The following is a 21,699-nucleotide window of genomic DNA, read 5'->3' on the forward strand; positions in this document are numbered from 1 at the left end:
TTTTACACGTACATAAAAAGCAAGAGGGTAGCCAGGGAAAGGGTTGGCCCACTGAAGGATAGGCAAGGGAATCTATGTGTGGAGCCAGAGGAAATGGGCGAGGTACTAAATGAATACTTTGCATCAGTATTCACCAAAGAGAAGGAATTGGCAGATGTTGAGTCTGGAGAAGGGGGTGTAGATAGCCTGGGTCACATTGTGATCCAAAAAGACGAGGTGTTGGGTGTCTTAAAAAATATTAAGGTAGATAAGTCCCCAGGGCCTGATGGGATCTACCCCAGAATACTGAAGGAGGCTGGAGAGGAAATTGCTGAGGCCTTGACAGAAATCTTTGGATCCTCGCTGTCTTCAGGGGATGTCCCGGAGGACTGGAGAATAGCCAATGTTGTTCCTCTGTTTAAGAAGGGTAGCAAGGATAATCCCGGGAACTACAGGTCGGTGAGCCTTACTTCAGTGGTAGGGAAATTACTGGAGAGAATTCTTCGAGACAGGATCTACTCCCATTTGGAAGCAAATGGACGTATGAGTGAGAGGCAGCACGGTTTTGTGAAGGGGAGGTCGTGTCTCACTAACTTGATAGAGTTTTTCGAGGAGGTCACTAAGATGATTGATGCAGGTAGGGCAGTAGATGTTGTCTATATGGACTTCAGTAAGGCCTTTGACAAGGTCCTTCATGGTAGACTAGTACAAAAGGTGAAGTCACACGGGATCAGGGGTGAACTGGCAAGGTGGATACAGAACTGGCTAGGCCATAGAAGGCAGAGGGTAGCAATGGAGGGATGCTTTTCTAATTGGAGGGCTGTGACCAGTGGTGTTCCACAGGGATCAGTGTTGGGACCTTTGCTGTTTGTAGTATATATAAATGATTTGGAGGAAAATGTAACTGGTCTGATTAGTAAGTTTGCAGACGACACAAAGGTTGGTGGAATTGCGGATAGTGATGAGGACTGTCTGAGGATACAGCAGGATTTAGATTGTCTGGAGACTTGGGCGGAGAGATGGCAGATGGAGTTTAATCCGGACAAATGTGAGGTAATGCATTTTGGAAGGGCTAATGCAGGTAGGGAATATACAGTGAATGGTAGAACCCTCAAGAGTATTGAAAGTCAAAGAGATCTAGGAGTACAGGTCCACAGGTCATTGAAAGGGGCAACACAGGTGGAGAAGGTAGTCAAGAAGGCATACGGCATGCTTGCCTTCATTGGCCGGGGCATTGAGTATAAGAATTGGCAAGTCATGTTGCAGCTGTATAGAACCTTAGTTAGGCCACACTTGGAGTATAGTGTTCAATTCTGGTCGCCACACTACCAGAAGGATGTGGAGGCTTTAGAGAGGGTGCAGAAGAAATTTACCAGAATGTTGCCTGGTATGGAGGGCATTAGCTATGAGGAGAGGTTGAATAAACTCGGTTTGTTCTCACTGGAACGAAGGAGGTTGAGGGGCGACCTGATAGAGGTATACAAACCTATGAGGGGCATAGACAGAGTGGATAGTCAGAGGCTTTTCCCCAGGGTAGAGGGGTCAATTACTAGGGGGCATAGGTTTAAGGTGAGAGGGGCAAGGTTTAGAGTAGATGTACGAGGCAAGTTTTTTACGCAGAGGGTAGTGGGTGCCTGGAACTCACTACCGGAGGAGGTAGTGGAAGCAGGGACGATAGGGACATTTAAGGGGCATCTTGACAAATATATGAATAGGATGGGAATAGAAGGATACGGACCCTGGAAGTGTAGAAGATTGTAGTTTAGTCGGGCAGTATGGTCGGCACGGGCTTGGAGGGCCGAAGGGCCTGTTCCTGTGCTGTACATTTCTTTGTTCTTTGTTCTTTGTTGATCCTCATACAGAGGGGAATTGAATAGAATTGGAATGAAAGAACCTGAGTTTCCACTCATTTCAATTCTCTGTCACAATCTCACTCTGACCTAATTTTTCAGTTTCAATGCAGCATGAGGAACAGCATGTCATCTTTCAGTTAGGATAAGAATCCTGACAGATGGAGAGTCATTGTAGCACAATTCTCAGATATATCCCGGGACATCATGCTGCGTGTCTGTAAGGGCCTGCAGGGAAATTCTGTTCCCAGATGCCACTAGTAGAGCTTTGGAAGGAACTATACACAAATAAATTCAGGTTTCTGGTGACCTTGGCTGCCACTGGCAATGTATACCCATCTGGTTGACTTTGACAGCCTTCTTCCTGGAAGCTGTTAATGTCAGTAATTCTGAGCCTTTTGAGGCACTATCCTTCAGTCTTATCCTGAAAGCTAATGCTCTTCCCATATACCCTATGTTGGGGGTTTTGCTCCTGCAAGCTGTGTTCATGTGCTCTGTCCTGTGGAGTGGAAGGTGATTGAGGAGAAGGCTACAGTTGCTCCTACTTGTGCTACTCGCTTTTACTTCATCGGACATCCAAGATAGAACTGCCAAAGTGGTTCCCATGTTATAGCGAAGGTTGACAGTGAGGTGCAGATTAAAGGCAAAAACTCCAAGGTAGCAGAAATGACCTCCTAAGTATTGGAAACCATCTCCAAAGTAAAGAAAGCATATTCTCAGAACAAGCCATGTGAGCATAAGTTTTTTATTTAGGCAAAAGAAGCAGATGTCATTCTTCAGCGTTTAAAGGCTTTCCAGACTCTGAATTATTCATTCCTGTAAATAACAAGACCACACAGATGTAAATAACAATAACAAAGGTCCTCTCATCTTGTTTTACCTGGCAAGTTCTAGGAAGCCAGGAAACCCATGCACTAACAGTTAAAGACTAAATCCAGGGTTAAATTTGTAAATGTAATTGCCTGTTTAATATATTAATCATAGACACCACTACCACTTAGCAGTTTTCTGCTTACTAACGAATGTTCACTTGGCTTATTTCTGGGATGAATGGGGGTTGTCTTATGAGGAAAGGTTGAGCAGGTTGGGCCTTTCCTCATTGGTGTTTATGAGAATAAGAGGTGATTTTATTGAAGCATAAACGGCGCTTAGGGTAAATTCTGAGAGGATGTCTCCCCTATAACTAGGGGCCACAGTTTAAAGGTCAGTCATCTCCCACTTAAGGTTGAGACGAGGGGGAATTTCTTCTCTCTCAGGGTCATTTGTCGTTGGAATGCAGGGTGCCAGTTAGCTCAGTTGGTTGGATGCTTGGTATGTGATCTGCAGCGACGCCAGCAGCGCTGGTTCAATTCCTGTACCGGCTGAGGTTATTCATGAAGGACTCACCTTCTCAACCGTGACCCTTGCCTGAGGTTACATCACCACGAGTCAGCTCTCAAAGGGTCTATGGTACCTGTGACTGTGGTGATATTTATATACTAAAATCGTGAGAATCTCAGAAGTTAAAATTGACTTGGCAGTCTTTAATTTTTGCTAAAACGTTTTTTGTTTTTAAAAAAAAAAAATTTTATTCTCCTTTTTCACATTTTCTTCCACATTTACACCCATCAACAATAAACAATAATCAGCAAGATATGTCAATCCCCATAATAACAACGATCCCATCCGCCCACCAACCCCCAAACCTCAGCCCACATGTTTACATAAACAAATGACAAAAAGGAATCAGGGATTACCCGTAGTCACCCTTAATCTACACAGCCCCCCGCCCCTCCCCCCCCCACCCCCCCAACTAATGTTCGATGTTATCCAGTTCTTGAAAGTGCATAATAAATAGTGCCCATGACTTGTAGAACCCCTCCGAGCTTCCCCTCAATTCGAACTTAACCTTCTCAAGGGTCAAGTATTCCAACAGGTCCCCCCGCCACGCCAGGGCACTGGGTGGAGAGGCTGTTCTCCATCCCAGCAGGATCCGCCTTCGGGCGATCAATGAGGCGAAGGCTATGATATCTGCCTCTGCTCCCGTTTCCAACCCTGGCTGGTCCGACACCCCGAATATGGCCTCCTGGGGACCCGGGTCCAGTTTCACACGCACCACCTTGGAAATTACCCTAAACACCTCCTTTCAGTACTCCCCTAGCTTTGGACAGGGCCAAAACATATGAACGTGATTCACGGCCCCCCCCCCCCCCCGCAACGCTCACACACATCCTCTACTCCTTCAAAAAATCGGCTCATCCTCACCCTCGTGAGGTGCGCTCTATATACCACCTTCAGCTGTATCAGCCCCAACCTCGCACGTGAGGTGGAGGCATTCACTCTCCGGAGCACCTCACACCAGACCCCCTCCTCTATAACCTCTCCCAGCTCTTCCTCCCACTTTGCTTTGATCCCTTCCAGTGGTGCCTTATCCTCTTCCAAAATGGCTCCGTACACCGCTGACACTGCCCCCTTCTCCAGTCCCCTTGTCATCAACACCTCCTCCAGCAATGTGGAGGCCGGTTCCTCTGGGAAGCTCTGTATCTCCTTCCTGGCAAAATCCCGAACCTGCATGTACCTAAACACTTCTCCCTGCTCTAGCCCATACTTCGCTTCCAGCTCCCTCAATCCTGCAAACCGACCCCGAAGAAACAAATCTTTTAGCGCCTTAATCCCCTTCTCTTCCCATTTCCGAAAACTTCCATCCCACCTCCCTGGCTCAAATCTGTGGTTCCCCCGAATCGGCATTTCCCTTGACCCTAACCCCAACCCGAAGTGTTGGCGAAACTGCCTCCAGATTTTCGATGAAGCTATTATTACCGGACTCCCTGAATATTTCCCCGGAGCTATCGGGAGTGGCGCTGTTGCAAGTGCCTTCAGCCCCGACCTCCTGCACAAACTCTCCTCCATTCTGACCCACTGAGAATCCACCCCTCTGACCCAGCTCCGCACTTTCTCCACATTCGCCGCCCAGTAGTAGTACAACAAGTTCGGGAGACCCAAACCCCCTGCCTGCCTTCCCCTCTGTAGCAGCACCTTTCTCACTCTGGCCACCTTCCCTCCCCATATGAATGAGGTAATCCTTCCCTCAATCTCCCTGAAAAAAACTTTGGCAGGAAAATCGGTAGGCATTGAAAAATAAACAGGAACCGCGGCAACGCATTTATTTTAACCGCCTGTACCCGATCTGCCAGTGACAGAGGAAGGCCGTCCCACCTTGCCAGATCGGCTTTCACTCTCCCCACCAAACTAGTGATGTTGTACCTGCGAAGCCTCCCCCACTCCCGGGCAACCTGCACCCCCAGATACCTAAAAGGAGTCCCTGCTCTACGGAATGGCAGCCCCCCCACCCCTGCCCCCACCCCCGGCCGAGACACCACAAAGTACTCACTCTTGTCTAGGTTCAACTTGTATCCCGAGAAAGACCCAAATACCCGCAGTAGCTCCAATATTCCTCCTATCGACGCACTCGGCTCCGACACATACAGCAGCAAGTCGTCGGCATATAAGGACTCCGTATGCTCTATCCCCCCCCGCACTATTCCTTTCCATGCTCCCGAACTTCTCAATGCGATGGCCAATGGCTCAGTCGCAAGTGCAAACAGCAGGGGGGACATAGGACATCCCTGTCTCGTCCCATGGTGGAGAGAGAAATATCTCGAACTGATATTATTTGTGCGGACACTTGCCTTCGGTTCCTTATATAATAGCTTTACCCAGTTCACAAACCTTGGTCCAATCCCAAACCGCTCCAGCACTGCCATCAGGTACCCCCATTCTACCCGATCAAACGCCTTCTCGGCGTCCAATGCCACAACTACCTCTGTTTCCTTTCTTTCCGCCGGTGCCATAACAACGTTCAAAACCCTCCTAATGTTCGAAAACAGCTGCCTCCCTTTCACGAACCCCGTCTGATCCTCCCCTATTACCTTTGGAAGGCACTCCTCCAGCCTACCCGCCAGTACCTTCGCCAACACTTTTACGTCCACATTCAGAAGTGATATGGGCCGATACGACCCACACTCCGTCGGATCCTTATCTTTTTTTAGTAACAGGGAAATCGATGCCTGCCCCAAGGTTTGCGGGAACACCCCCTTCCCTATCGCCTCCTCAAACATCCCCACCATCAGGGGTGCCAACCTATCCTTAAATTTTTTAGAATATTCCACCGGAAACCCATCTGGCCCTGCCACCTTCCCCGACTGCATCCTCCCAATCGCATCCTTTATCTCCTGCTCCATTATTGCTCCTTCTAATGTAGTCCTATCCCCCTCCCCTAGCCTCGGGTACTCCAACCCATCGAGAAATTCCTGCATCTCACGGTCTCCTCCGAGTGGCTCTGACTTGTACAACCTCTCATAAAACTCCTCAAAAACCTTGTTAATCAGCACTGGGGCCAACTTCCCTGCCCTATCCTTCACCTGAAGAATTTCCCTTGCCGCTGCCTCCCTCCGGAGCTGACCTGCTAACATACGCCTTATCCCCATGTTCATAAACTACACCCCTTGCTCGTCTCAGTTGGCGCACCGCCTTCCTGGTGGACAGTCGGTCGAAGCTCGCCTGTAGTTCCTTCCTCTTTTCCAGCTTCGCCGGGTCCCCATCCTCTGCATACCTCCTATCTACCTCCAACATCTCATCTATTACCCTCTGCCGCTCCAACCTCTCCTCCTTATCCACCCTAGCCTTAAACAAAATTACCTCACCTCTCACCACCGCCTTTAGAGCCTCCCAGACGACTGCCTTCGACACCTCACCCGTACAATTGAAGCCTACATATTCTTTAATTACCTTTTCAATTTTCTCACAGAATACTTGGTTCCCCAAAAGTCCCACATCCAGTTTCCACCCTGGTCTCTGCGCTGCCCCTTCTCCAGCACCATATCCACCAAATGTGGAGCGTGATCTGACACTGCAATTGCAGAGTATTCCGACCCCTTGACTCCAGCCAGCAAAGCCTTCCCCACCACAAAAAAGTCGATCCGCGAGTATACCTTATGGACCGCTGAGAAAAATGAATACTCCTGTTCCCTTGGGTGCAGGAACCTCCAAGGGTCCACCCCTCCCATTTCCACCATTGGCCCAGCCAGCACCTTCGCCCCCCCCCCCCCCTGATGGGACCAGCGAGCGCGGCCGTGATCTGTCCAACCTTGGCTCCTGCACCAGGTTCCAGTCCCCCCCCACAATCAGCTCATGCGTGTCTAAGTCGGGAATAGCCCCAACCACCTTCCACGCAAATCCCACATCGTCCCAATTGGGACCGTATACACTTAACAGCGCCACTAATCTCCCCTCCAATGCCCCTGTCACAATCACATATCTACCCCCCTGATCTGCCACCACCTTCTCCATCTGGAAGCGTACCCTTTTTCTGACCAGCACCGCTAGCCCTTGAGCCCTTCCATCAAATCTGGAGTGAAACACTTGGCTACCCCAACCCCTTTTAAGTCTCACCTGGTCCTTCACCCTCAAGTGAATCTCCTGCAGCATTGCTACATCGGCTTTCAAACTTTTAAGATGTGCAAGCACCCTTGACCTCTTGACCGGACCTCCTAGCCCTCTCACGTTCCACGTGATTATCCTTACTGGGGGTCTCTCACCCCCCCCACCTTTCTTATCCACCATCACCATACCACCGGGCCCTGCCCCATAAGCCTGACCCGCCCCTGTCCATTGTTAACATCGAACCCCTTCCCCCCCCTCCCAAGAACCCCCCCTACAAAAACATCCCCCAACATCCCTCCCTCCACCCACTCTTGCTCGCCTCGTAGGCCCATTGAAGCCTGCTATCCAGGCTCCAATGTCCGCAGTCCTCCTCTCACCTCACCCCCATTCACTAACTGACTCTAGTTAGCTAGCGCGGGTGGCTCCCCCCCGCCAATACCTCTCGCCCCCCCCTCCGCCCAGTCCCAGAGAAAGAAACACCAAAACAAACCCACCAATCCAACCCCTACAATTCACTAACATAACATTTAACCGTCGCAACACAGAATGCCATTAACTTGAACTCTGTAACAATGCAAAGAGAAGTAAATTTCAAATTTCAATACAAATCAGTAAAAAGAAAGCTGTTACATTTGTACATTTTCCAGCCGCTCAAACACAGTCCACAGTCTTTCTTCCAGTTCCGCTCTTCACGTCTGTCCCAAGCCTTCTGCCCTGACGAAAGCCTCAGCCGCCTCCGCTGTCTCAAAATAAAAGTCTTTGGCTTTATATGTTACTCTCAACTTCGCCGGGTACACCACACCAAATCGCACCCACTTCTTGTACAAATCCGCCTTCACTCCCCCAAACGCCGCTCGTCTTTTTGCCAACTCCACCGTCCAGTCCTGGTAGATCCGAACCGCAGTACCATCCCACAGCACCTCACGCTTCTGCTTCGCCCAGCTTAATACTTTCTCCTTCATGCAAAACTTATGGAAGCAGATAATTACTGCCCTTGGCGGCTCGTTCACTTTGGGCTTCGGCCTTAATGACCGATGAGCTCGGTCTAGCTCGTACAGAGTGGGGTTATCACCCTCCCCCATCAGCTCCGCCAACTTCTTAGCGAAGTATTGCATTGGCCTTGGGCCGTCTGTCCCTTCGGGCAAGCCCACAATTCTCAAATTGTGCCGCCTTGAGCGGTTTTCCAAGTCTTCCAGCTTTGCTCGGAGCCCTCTGTTAACCTCCACCACCCTCCGCAGCTCGTCCCCCATCGAGGTGACCTGGTCGCTGTGTCGTGTCACGGTCTCCTCCACCTCCTTCATCTTCTCGCCCTGCTCTCTCACCTCGGCCAATGCCTTTGCCACCTCCACCCTGATCGGGCCGATTGCCTCCTCCAACAATGACCTCACCACGACCACCATCTCTTTCCTCAGGATCTCCATGTGCCTCACCAAACGTTTTTCCAGCTCCACAACCATCACCTCGGTCATCTTCTCCACCGTAAGTAGTGCGGTCCCTCCTTGCAGTTCGGCTTCCGCCATCCTGTCAACACTTTTGCTCGTCTTCTCCTTCGGTGGCGAACCCGCGTTTCCTCCTTTCTTTGACGCTGCTTTTCGCATCTTTTAGCGACTTATTGTTTTTTATCTTCTTTCCTTTCTCCTCTCTCCCCCTTCACCCTCCTGCCCTTCATCAATCTGACATTCTTCTTTTTTGAGAAAAAAAACCTTTTACCAAACTTCCATAAATCTTCTTTCTTTCTCCTCTACATTCACCTGGGACCAGGCTTCAACCTTCTTCTTCCTAGTTGGGAGCCATCCGACGTGGAGCACCCTCCCTACATGGCGCTCGGGCCTGCCGCCACGGCCTCTCCGTAGCTCCGCCCCCGCTGCTCTGACTTGCCGGTCCCGGCACCTCAGCCCCCGCCGCCCGACACCCGCGCGGGGTTCTTCGCCGGCTTTTAAACCGGCCCCGCTGGCTGCTCGTGGCGGCCCCAAAGGCCGGCGATAGTCGGGAAGTGCGTGGGGTCTCGGGGATTTCCTCGAAATCGCCGCGAATCGCGGCCACCGGCGGGAGCTCTTTTTTTTTTGCGGCCACCCTGCTCGCCCACCCCACCAGAAGTCTGCTATAACGTTTTTAGTGAACTTTCAGTTTGTTCTATTCTTGACTATGTTACAGAAAATCTTCTGGCGTTAACATTTATGTTTCTTTCACACCATAATCAATCCAGTGCAGATGTGGATGCTGTAGTTGAGGAAATCCAGAAAGTTGAACCACTCATAACTGCATCTCGCACAGAGCAGGTGAAACAGCTGGTTCAGAGGCTCCAGGAAAAGCTTGGTCAACAGGATGACCACAAATTCTATCTTTTTAAGGTAAGAAATGTTGTTGATGTCAGTAAATAGGTTCTGTTGTGCTACAATCCAAATTTTTCTTTAGAAGCGGTGGTTGCCAGGAAATGCTGACATTGATTTGATGTAAAGCAATATTGTTGTGACACCTAATGGTGGTTTCCTTAACACAATATATTATGTAATAACTGAGCTAAGTGGACAAGTGCATTGAAACAATTGGGCAAATGAGTTTTTTCACATTAGAAATCTGTTCCTTCTTATTCTGTTCATGCTGTGGTTCTGGTCTAGTTTATACATAATGAGGGATTTGTCAGAGAATTTTGCAAAAATCCAAGATATATGGGCTGGAATTCTCAGGTTGTCGGCATTCACTTTTCCCGCTGGCAGTGCAGCGAACGGCGTGCTAGGGACCGGAGAATTCCGCCCATGGTACAAACATAAGTGTATTATAATAATGAAATCTTACTAGGTTTAGCTGCAATAATCTGTGTCTTAGTGCAGTTAATGTAACCAACACTATGGTTGTGCTTTAAGAGCTCTATCACATACTATTAGGATAGTCTCTTTTTCCTCTCACAAGAAAATAAACTTTAAGTGAGGCCATTCTGCAATACTAAAAGGCCAGCTGCCTATCTGAAAGTGCTCACATTCACAAGTCCCCCAGGTTTTCTTTTGTTTTTTAATTTTATGAATTAACTTCAGTGGTGGTACAGTGGTTAGCACTGCTGTTTAACAGCGCCTGGAGCCGAGGTTCAATTCCCCCTTGGGTGACTGTGTCGAGTCTACACATTCTCCCCGTGTCTATGGGCATTTCCTCTGGGTTCTCTGGTTTCCTCCCACAGTCCAAAGAGGTGCAGGTTATGTGGATTGACCATGATAAATTGCCCATTAGTGTCCCCGGATGTGCAGGTTAGGTGGCTAGGGCGGGGGAGTGGGCCTAGGTTGGGTACTCTTTCAGAGGGTCGGTGCAGCCTTGATGGGTTGAATGGCCTTCTTCTGCACTGTACGGATTCTATGGGTAGCCTAACATGTATGATTCTTCAGCATTGTAAATTTTCTGGGATAGTATAGAAAAAATAGAGGGCGGATTTCTCCATTCTGCCGCACCAGATTTCTGGTGTGGCACGCTGTCAGGTTTCTCTGTTTCGCCGGCTGGCCAATGGGGTTTCCAATTGTAGGGCAGCCCCACACCATCGGGAAACCCCGGGCTGCCGGCAAATCGGAGAACCCCAATGGCGGAGAATTCAGCCCAGAGTTTTTACACCACCGTTTTGATTCTGGCAGTGATGCATTTACTGACTAATGGTTGTTCTTCTATTTCGGTGTGAGCTTCCAAGAGACCAAAGCCAATTCATGACAAAGATTTAGTTGTTTATTTATGTTAATATTTGAGTTCACAAGGGTGTAAAATGTTGGTGCTGATCTTGGAGTTATTTTTATTTTGACAGTATTGTCAGCAACATACTAGAACATAAGAACATAAGAATTAGGAACAGGAGTAGGCCATCTGGCCCCTCGAGCCTGCTCCGCCATTTAATGAGATCATGGTTGATCTTTGTGGACTCAGCTCCACTCTCTGGCCCGTACACCATATCCCCGAATCCCTTTATTCTTTAGAAAGGCATCTATCTTTTTCTTAAAAACGTTTAAAGAAGGAGCCTCAACTGCTTCACTGGGCAAGGAATTCCAGAGATTCACAACCCTTTGGGTGAAGAAGTTCCTCCTACACTCCGTCCTAAATCTACCTCCCCTTATTTTGAGGCTATGCCCCCTAGTTCTGCTTTCTCCCGACCAGTGGAAACAACCTGCCCGCATCTATCCTATCTATTCCCTTCATAATTTTTATGTCTCAATAAGATCCCCCCGCATCCTTCTAAACTCCAATGAGTACAGTCCCAGTCTACTCAACCTCTCGTCATAATCTAATCCCCTCAACTCTGGGGTCAACCTAGTGAATCTCCTCTGCACTCCCTCCAGTGCCAATATGTCCTTTCTCAGGTAAGGAGACCAAAACTGAACACAATACACCAGATGCGGCCTCACCAACACCCTATACAATTGCAGCATAACCTCACTAGTCTTGAACTCCATCCCTCTAGCAATGAAAGACAAAACTCGATTAGCCTTCTTAATCACCTGTTACACCTGCACACCAACTTTTTGCGACTCGTGCACCAGCACACCCAGGTCCCTCTGCACAGCAGCATGTTTTAACATCTTACCGTTTAAATAATAATCCATTCTGCTGTTATTCCTCCCAAAATGGATAGCCTCACACTTGGCAACATTGAATTCCATCTGCCAGACCCTAGCCCATTCACCTAACCTATCCAAATCCTTCTGCAGACTTCTGGTATCCTCTGCCCTTTTTGCTTTACCACTCATCTTAGTGTCGTCTGCAAACTTTGACACATTGCACTTGGTCCCCAACTCCAAGTCGTCGATGTAAATTGTGAACAACTGTGGGCCCAACACTGATCCTTGAGGGACCCCACTAGTTACAGGTTGCCAACCAGAGAAACACCCATTTATCCCCACTCTCTGCTTTCTGTTAGTTAACCAATCCTCTACCCATGCTACCACTTTACCCTCAATGCCATACATCTTTAGTTTATGCAGCAACCTTTTGTGTGGCACCTTGTCAAAAGCTTTCTGGAAATCCAGATATACCACATCCATTGGCTCCCCGTTATCTACTGCACTGGTAACGTCCTCAAAAAATTCTACCAAATTAGTCAGACACGACCTACCCTTTGTGAACCCATGCTGCGTCTACCCAATGGGACAATTTCCCTCCAGGTGCCCCGCTATTTCCTCCTTAATGATAGATTCCAGCATTTTCCCGACAACCGAAGTTAAGCTTACCGGCCTATAATTACCCGCTTTCTGCCGACCTCCTTTTTTAAACAGTGGTGTCACGTTTGCTACTTTCCAATCCTCTGGGACCACCCCAGAGTCTAGTGAATTTTGATAAATTATCACTAGTGCGTTTACAATTACCCTAGCCATCTCTTTTAACACTCTGGGATGCATCCCATCAGGGCCAGGAGACTTGTCTACCTGTAGCCCCATTAGCTTGCCCAATACTGCCTCCTTAGTGATTACAATCATCTCAAGGTCCTCACCTATCATATCCTTATTTCCATCAGTCACTGGCATGTTATTTGTGTCCTCCACTGTGAAGACTGACCCAAAAAACCTGTTCAGCTCCTCAGCCATTTCCCCGTCTCCTATTATTAAATCTCCCTTCTCATCTTCCAAAGGACCAATATTTACCTTAGCCACTCTTTTTTGTCTTATATATTTGTAGAAGCTTTTACTATCTGCTTTTATGTTCTGAGCCAGTTTACTTTCATAGTCTACCTTACTCTTCTTTGTAGCTTTTTTAGTAGCTTTCTGTTGTCCCCTGAAGGCTTCCCAGTCCTCTAGTCTCCCACTAATTTTTGCCACTTTGTATGTTTTTTCCTTCAATTTGATGCTCTCCCTCACCTCCTTAGATATCCACGGTCGATTTTTCCCCTTTCTACCGTCTTTCTTTTTTGTCGGTATGAACCTTTTCTGAACACTGTGAAAGATTGCTCGGAAGGTTCTCCACTGTTCCTCAACTGCTTCACCATGAAGTCTTTGTTCCCAGTCTACCTTAGCTAGTTCTTCTCTCATCCCATTGTAATCGCCTTTGTTTAAGTACAAAACACTAGTGTTTGATTTTACCTTGTCAACCTCCAACTGTATTTTAAATTCCACCATATTGTGGTCGCTCCTTCCAAGAGGATCCCGAACTATGAGATCATTAATCAATCCTGCCTCATTACACAGGACCAGATCTAGGACCGCATGTTCCCTTGTAGGTTCCATTACATACTGTTCCAGGAAATTATCCCGGGCACATTCTATAAACTCCTCCTCAAGGCTGCCTTTACCAACCTGGTTAAACCAATCGATATGCAGATTAAAATCTCCCATGATAACCGCTGTACCATTTCTACATGCATCTGTTATTTCTTTGGTTATTGCCTGCCCTACCATCCTGTTACTATTTGGTGGCCTATAGACTACTCCTATCAGTGACCTTTTCGCCTTACTATTACTGATTTCCACCCAAATTGATTCAACCTTGTCCTCCATAGCACCAATATCATCCCTTACTATTGCCCGAATGCCATCCTTAAACAACAAAGCTACACCACCGCCCTTACCGTCCATTCTATCATTTCGTATAGTCTGATACCCTTGGATATTTAACTCCCAGTCGTGACCATCTTTTAACCATGTTTCAGTAATGGCCACTAAATCATAGTCATTCACGATGATTTGCGCCATCAACTCATTTACCTTATTTCGTATACGACGAGCATTCAGGTAAAGTACACTTATGCTGTTTTTTATGTCTTTGTTATGAATCCTAACACCTTGATCAGTAACTTTTCGCAATTTATTTTTCCTCTTACCCTTTCTCCTAATTTTCCTTGTCTTTGAACCCATATCTCTACATAATAACCTGTCACGTAACCTGCTGCCTTGATCTCCATTAACCATTATACTGTCCACAGCTTTACACTTCCCTTCCCCCCAACTTGCTAGTTTAAAGTCCTTGTGACCAACCTATTTATCCTATTCGCTAGAACACTGGTCCCAGAATGGTTCAGGTGAAGACCGTCCCAACGGTACAGGTCCCTCCTGCCCCAGTACTGATGCCAATGCCCCATGAAATGGAATCCCTCTTTCCCGCACCACTCCTTTAGCCACGTGTTAACTTCTCTAATTTTCTCAACCCTATGCCAATTGGCACGTGGCTCGGGTAGTAATCCAGAGATTATAACCCTGGAGGACCTGCTCTTTAATTTAGTCCCTAGTGTTTGATAATCCCCAAACAGGTCCTCTTTCCTAGTCTTACCTATGTTGTTAGTCCCAACGTGGACCACAACAAATGGATCCTCCCCCTCCCTCTCCAAAATCCTTTCAAGCCGATCAGAGATGTCCCTCACCCTGGCACCGGGCAGGCAACATACCATGCGGGACTCTCGATCTGGCTTACAAAGGATGCCATCAATCCCCCTAATTATAGAATCCCCTACAACTACCACTTGTCTTTTTGCTCCCCCCTCTTGAATGGCTTCCTGTACCACGGTGCAGTGGTCAGTCAACGCATTCTCCCTACAGCCCTCTTCCTCATCCACACAGGGAGCAAGTACCTCATACCTGTTGGACAAGGTCAAGGGCTGAGGCTCCTCAACTCCTAAACTAAGGATCCCCCTACCTGCCTCCCTTGCAGTCACACCACTCTGTCCCTGACCACTGTCCGAATTAACAGTACTTATTCTACCGGGTGTGACTGCCTCCTGAAACAAAACGTCCAGGTAATTTTCCCCCTCCCTGATGTGCCGCAGTGTATGCAGCTCGGTCTCCAGCTCATCAATTCTGAGCCGAAGCTCCTCGAGCAGCCAACACTTGCTGCAGATGTGGTTACTGACGGTCACAATGGGATCCACCAGTTCCATCATCATACAGCAACAGCACATCACCTGTCCAGCCATATTCAACTAGTTAATTAATTTAAATATTTTTTAAAAAAAAATTCTTTATAGAACCTCAAGGATAAACCCGAACACCAACAAAAACACAGCCCTCTCTCGCCACTCACCGAACTCAGTCACTCACCTAAACTCAGATGCACTCTGTTCCAATCAGCACTCTGTGTCTAAAGGCACTCCTGCCACACCTTTTGTGCACTCACCTCTCCCAGCACTGTCCCGGCTCTCTCCTCCCGCGCTTTTTAAATCTCCCGGCTCTCTCCTCCGGCGCTGTTTTCGCTGCCCCGGCTCTCTCTGCTCCCGCGCTGTTTTCGCTGTCCCGGCTCTCTCCTCCCGCGCTTTTTAAATCTCCCGGCTCTCACCTCCGGTGCTGTTTTCACTGTCCTGGCTCTCTCTGCTCCCGCGCTGTTTTCGCTGTCCCGGCTCTCTCCTCCCACGCTTTTTAATCTCCCGGCTCTCTCCTCCGGCGCTGTTTTCGCTGTCCCGGCTCTCTCTGCTCCCGCGCTGTTTACACAATCTGTTATTGCACCCTTTAAAAACATTGTTAACAATTTTCTGATGGTGATTGAGAGATACATTGACTTTAAGGAACATACTTATAACACAGGTAGTTGCAGAAAAAACTGTCGGATCTGGATAAAGACTGCCCCAACTCATTTCACAATGTACTCCTCTAAAGAATGGACAAAGGAGACCAGGGGTGTTCCTTCCGGCTGCAGTATTATGGGTCACTGCCAGCCTACATCAATCTCTCTTACTCATGCATGCCAGAACCTAAGAGATGCTGCAACTGTCATAGCTGGTCAAATTGGTCCAGTGTTAACTGGTGTGTTGCCTCAAGAGGCACTATTCAGATGTGCCTGAAGCTCAGCCCCGGGTGCCTCAGCTTCTGTCACACACTGTAAATACACCAATAATTGTCTACCCCATTTTCATTTGCATCTATGGTACTGTTACGATCCCAGTAGATGTTGTAACTGGACAGGAAAATCCCAGAGAGGAACCCTGGCTGAAAAGATCATAACTTTTATTTTTCTTTACTAAACGTGGAGGAACAGAGTCACAGGACTGCTAATTAGTTTTAACAGCAACACAAAATTAGTAAACATGGAAAAATGGGATTGTAATACAATACTCCTTTGCTCACCTCTTAGCTTCACATTTACACATAGATTTTAAGGTTATCATTGATGGGAAAGCATATCTTAAACCACAACGGTCTCAGTAACACAACACATCCCTTTAAATACACAAGATGGCTGCAGTCGAATACATTCTCCACTCAGAACCCCAAGTGAATGTCTGTGGATTTCTCCTTAGAACCAGCCCCCTCCCCCAACCCCCAGATGATTATCATGTGAGAGTTTCAAAACTCCCAACAAAACACTTTTAAATCTTTGTTCACGGAATGCTTTCCAGTCAGTAGTGGTTTGCATTTCAAAATCCAATCCAGGTTTTCTAAATGACACTTTTAAACAAAGCCTTCACTCCACTTTTAACAGCAAATCCAGTCCAGTATTTACACCACTCCCTTTGGGATTTCTTCGCCTTGACTGCTGTACAAACTGTTCACAATTGCTTTAACTCTTGGTTTCCAGGCTCCTATTAAAATGGCAGCAGATGTTTGATTTTTCCTCTAAAGCCTGTTTTTCCAGTCTAAATCTGGTTACTGTAATTGCCTCTTTAACTCAGAACACTTTTTTTTACTCTTCCTTGAATTCTTCTGAATGATACTGTGGTCTCTGTTCTCTTAACTCCAATCATCTTAGAACATTCTTTCTGTTCCAATTCCCTGGTTATCTGGACTGTAACCTGTCCCTTAGAAAGTGGACATCTTTGCAACTCCCTTGTCCTGTCCAGCTTCTCCTGGCAGAGTTGAGAGCTGTTCACTCCCCGCTGTCCTGCCTCCAACTGAACTATATTCAGCTAAAACTAAGAACAAAGGAAATCCCTTCCCTCTTAAAAGCAGCCTCCTGTTGCTAAGCAACGACTTACTTCTATTTACACATCATGCCGTAACTCCCTCTAAGCATAATAGAATCACAGTTGGAACTTAACCAACCCCCACACATACAAATGCTTTTGTCCAGCATGAATCTATCTACAGGTTTTACCCTTCCAGGCACAGAAACATTAAATTAAACACACGTCTTATTTCAAATGTTTACCAATACAAATAATCTCTTAAAACTATATTTTTTCCTAACAGTATGCACAGGCATTTTACTGCCTAACACATTCATGCATACATTATACACTAAATCTAACATAATGGGGGAATTTCTAACATTGTGTGATTGTTCAAAAAGGGAGATAGTGAATCAACAGCTTGTTTTACTTGTTTTACCTTTCCTGCTGATTTTATTTACATTAAATTCATAATTCTCTTTTTTAAATAATTGCATAAAAGTAATGATAATGTCAGTAAAGGTTGAGCATTGACCCAGCCAGAAAACAATGTTACATGAAGGTTCATTCAAATTTGGATATAACGCTATGTGAAGTTGTACTTGAAGGAACAAAAGAAACTAAAGATACTTTTCAGTAATAATTATTTTTCATTGATATAGGTACTTCGGGCACATATACTACCACTAACAAATGTTGCATTCAACAAGTCTGGCTCAAAGTAAGTGTTCCACTTGGTATGTGAAATACTGCATTTTTATTTTAACCCTTTGTCTGAAAGGTTGCATACGACTATTCTTTATGTGCACAGATTCAGTGACCATCCAGTGGTGTTCTGATGAAAGGCCATCAACCTGAAACGTTAGCACAGATATTTGTGAGGGATTGCGATAAAGCAATGGTATCTTGGCAAGGCAGGGGACACAGGGATCCTTCTGAATTCAAAAATAGGACCTCATTATAAATTTCGTAAAATGTTTTCTGTCTGGCTGCCAGACAACTTGATAGACTGCCGTGCTGCCAGGAAGGAAAGTCAGTGATAGGAGGCTGCAGCCAAGAACTTTTGGGGTCAGTTGCCAACTATTAGAAGTGAGAGATCAAGATTTGGGAGTGGGAGGTGGAGGGAGAAAGAGACGATCACGGGAGAGAGAAGCAAGTGATTGAGGCTGGGGGAAGTGTGGTGTGAAGTGAATGATCTTGGTAGTGGGGAGAGATGGGCCCCAATCAGCAGAAAAGAGATAGAAAGCTTCCTGGGAGGGCTGTGAGGACTGGTCCTCCGCCTCTTGGTCCACAAGGGCTCTAAAAAGCACTTACTTGTGCCAGCAGTTCTTGCTTGTCTTCTCCAAGGTGTCCTGGGCTTTGGGAAACATGCGCTGCAAGTTAAATTTAAAGCCAGCTCCTAGTCACACTGTGAGCCTTTGAAAAAAGATATATATTTTGTGGGATGTGGGTCGTTGCCGTTAGGCCAGTATTTGTTGCCTAATTTCCTGTGCGAAGGTGGTTGAACCGCTGCAGTCCATGTGATGTAGGTACACCCACAGTGCTGTTAAGAAGGAAGTTCTAGCATTCTCACCCAGTGACCGTTTCGGAATAGATAGCATCTGCTGTCCTCTTAATCTAGGTGGGAGAGATCGCTAGATTTTGGAAGGTGTTATCAAAGATGGTTTCCTGAGTTGCTGTAGTGCATCTTGTACATGGTACACACTGTTGCCACTGTCCATTGGTGGTGAAAGGATTATTTAAGGTGGCGGATGGGGTACTGATCCAGTGGGCTGCTTTATCCAGGATGATGTTAAGCTTCTTTCATGTTGTAAAACCTGCAATCATCCAGGCAAGTGGAGAGTACCCCAACACACTCCTGACCTGTGCCTTGTAGATGGTGGAAAGGCTCAGAAAGTCGGGGGATGAGTTACTTGCCACTGAATTCCCGGTCTCTGACCTGTTCTGGCAGCCACCATATTTATATGGCCAGTCCAGTTCAGTTTCTAGTCAGTGGTAACCTCCAGGCTGTTGATGTTGAGGATTGAACAAAGATAATGTCATTGAAAGTCATGGGATGATGATTAAATTATCTCTTATTGGAGATGATCATTACCTGACACTTGTGTGGCGCAAATGTTACTTGTCAGCCCAAGCCTGAATGTTGTCCAGATCTTGCTGCATACAGATATGGACTCATTTAGTATCTGAAGGGTCACAAATGTGTACTGAGCATTATTCAGCCATCAACGAACATCCCTAAAACTGAATCATGAAGGAGGGCAGCAGCTGAAGATGGTTGTGTCTAGGACACTACTATAAGGAACACATGAAGCGGAGATGATTGGCCTCCAACAGATGCAAATATTGTCATTTGTGCTAGACCGACTTCAATCGGTGGAGGGCTTTCTCCCTGATTCCAATTAACTTAATTTTTGCTTGTACTCCTTGATGCCACACTTGATCAACTGCTGTCTTAATGTCAAGGGCAGTGATTCTCACCTCGCTTCTTGAGTTCGATCCTTTTGTCTAAGTTTGGACCAAGGATGTAATGATATCAGGAGTGGAGTAACCAGGGGAACCAAAACTGAATGTCATTGAGCAGGCTATTGCTCTGTAAGATCCATTTGATAGCACTATTGATAACAGCTTCCATCACTTATTTGCTGATGGAGAGTAGACTGATGGATCAGTAATTAGCCTGGTTGTATTTGCTGTTTTTTATGAACAGGACATACCTGGGCAATTTTCCACATTGTTGTGTATGGTTTACTATTGCTGCTGTTGTTTGCTCGTTTCTGTTCTGTATATATTTGAAAATACCTCCAATAAAATATTTTTCAAAAAATGTTTCTTCCATATTGTTGGGTAAGTGCCAGTGTTGTGTCAAGCCTAACCATCTCCAGCTGCTTCATCAATGACCTTCCCTCACAAATAAGGTCAGAAGTGGGGATGTTCGCTGATGATCGCATAATGTTCAGCACCATTCGCAACTCCTGAGATACTGAAGCAGTCTGTGCCCATATGCAGCAAGACCTTAACATTCAGACTTAGCCTGATAAGTGCAAGTAACATTTGTGCCACAAAAATGCCAGACATTAACCATCTCCAAAAAAAGAGAATCTCCCCATGACATTCAATGACATGACCATCGCTGACGATTACCTGCTCTCAACCTACTGGGGGTTACCATTGACCAGAAACTGAACTAGACCAGCCCAGCCATATAAATACTGTGGCTGCTAGAGTAGGCCAGAGACTGGGAATCCTATGGTGGGTAACTCAACTCCTGACTCCCCAAAGCCTGCACACCATTTACAAGGCACAAGTCAGGTATGTGATTGAATACTCTCCACAGGTGCAAGAGGGAGCTTTTCACAGTAAATTCATTGCAGTGTTAATGTAAGCCTACTTGTGACAATAAAGATTATTTATTTTATTATTATGAATGCAGCTCCAACAACACTCAAGAAACTCAGCACCATCCAGGAAAAAAACAGTCCATTTGATCAGCATCCCAATTACCACCTTCAACATTCACTCCTTTCATCAGTGACGCACAGTAGCAGCAGAGTGCATATCTGCAAGATGGACTGTACTAACACAACAGGGCTCCTTGGACAGCACCTTCCAAACCCATGACCTCTAACACCTAGAAGGACAATGGCAACAGATGCCACCAGGGGTAAATCGCTGGCTTTGAAAGCAGACCAAGGCAGGCCAGCGGCACGGTTCAATTCCCGTAACAGTCTCCCCGAACAGGCGCCGGAATATGGCGACTAGGGGCTTTTCACAGTAACTTCATTTGAAGCCTACTTGTGACAATAAGCGATTTTCATTCATTTCATTCATTTTCATTCACCTGCACGTTCCCCTCCAAGTCACACACCATCCTGACTTGGAACAATATCGCTGTTCTGCCATTGTCGCTGGGTCAAAATCCTAGAGAATTCCTACAGTTCGAACAGTACTGTGGGTGTACAGAATCATAGAATCCCTACAGTGCAGTGCAGAAGGAGTCCTTTTGGCCCATCGAGTCTGCATCAACCCTACAAAAGAGCACTCTATTTGATTCGATTTGATTTATTGTCACATGTATCAAAGTACAGTGAAAAGTATTTTTCTGCGGCCGAGGCAACGTACGCAGTACGTACATAGTAGACAGAAGAATAATCAACAGAGAACATTGACAAATGGTACATCGACAAACAGAGATTGGTTACAGTGCGGAAAAAGGGGCCAAACAAAGCAAACAAAGCAAATACATGAGCAAGAGCAGCAAAGGGCGTCGTGAATAGTGTTCTTACAGGTAACAGATCAGTCCGAGGAGGAGTCATTGAGGAGTCTTGTAGCTGTGGGGAAGAAGCTGTTCCTATGTCTGGATGTGCAAGTTCTTCAGACTTCTGTACCTTCTGCCTGATGGAAGGGTGTGGAAGAAGGCAATGCCTGGGTGGGAGGGGTCTCTGATAATGCTGTCTGCCTTCCTGAGGCAGCGGGAGGTGTATGCAGAATCAATGTGGGGGTGGTAAGCTTGTGTGATGCGTTGGGCTGAGTTCACCACATTGCAGTTTCTTGCGATCTTGGACCGAGCAGTTGCCATACCAGGCTGTGATGCACCCGTCTAGGATGCTCTCTATCGCCCATCTGTAGAAGTTTGTGAGAGTCGATGGAGACATGCCAAATTTCTTAAGCTTCCGTAGG

The 21,699-nt window shown here is 46.7% G+C and overlaps 1 protein-coding gene across 2 annotated transcripts in view; it reads left to right on the top strand.

The window, feature by feature from the left end:
• Positions 1-21,699, top strand: part of daw1 (dynein assembly factor with WDR repeat domains 1) — an 83,782-nt gene that overhangs the window by 24,949 nt on the left and 37,134 nt on the right. For both annotated transcript variants that reach the window (XM_072474072.1, XM_072474073.1), the window contains exons 3-4: positions 9,457-9,601; positions 17,682-17,740. In XM_072474072.1, coding sequence (XP_072330173.1) covers positions 9,457-9,601; positions 17,682-17,740 — 204 coding nt within the window. The remainder of the gene's footprint in view (positions 1-9,456; positions 9,602-17,681; positions 17,741-21,699) is intronic.

The sequence above is a fragment of the Scyliorhinus torazame genome, chromosome 14, assembly GCF_047496885.1.
Source record: "Scyliorhinus torazame isolate Kashiwa2021f chromosome 14, sScyTor2.1, whole genome shotgun sequence".
Classification (NCBI taxonomy): domain Eukaryota; kingdom Metazoa; phylum Chordata; class Chondrichthyes; order Carcharhiniformes; family Scyliorhinidae; genus Scyliorhinus; species Scyliorhinus torazame.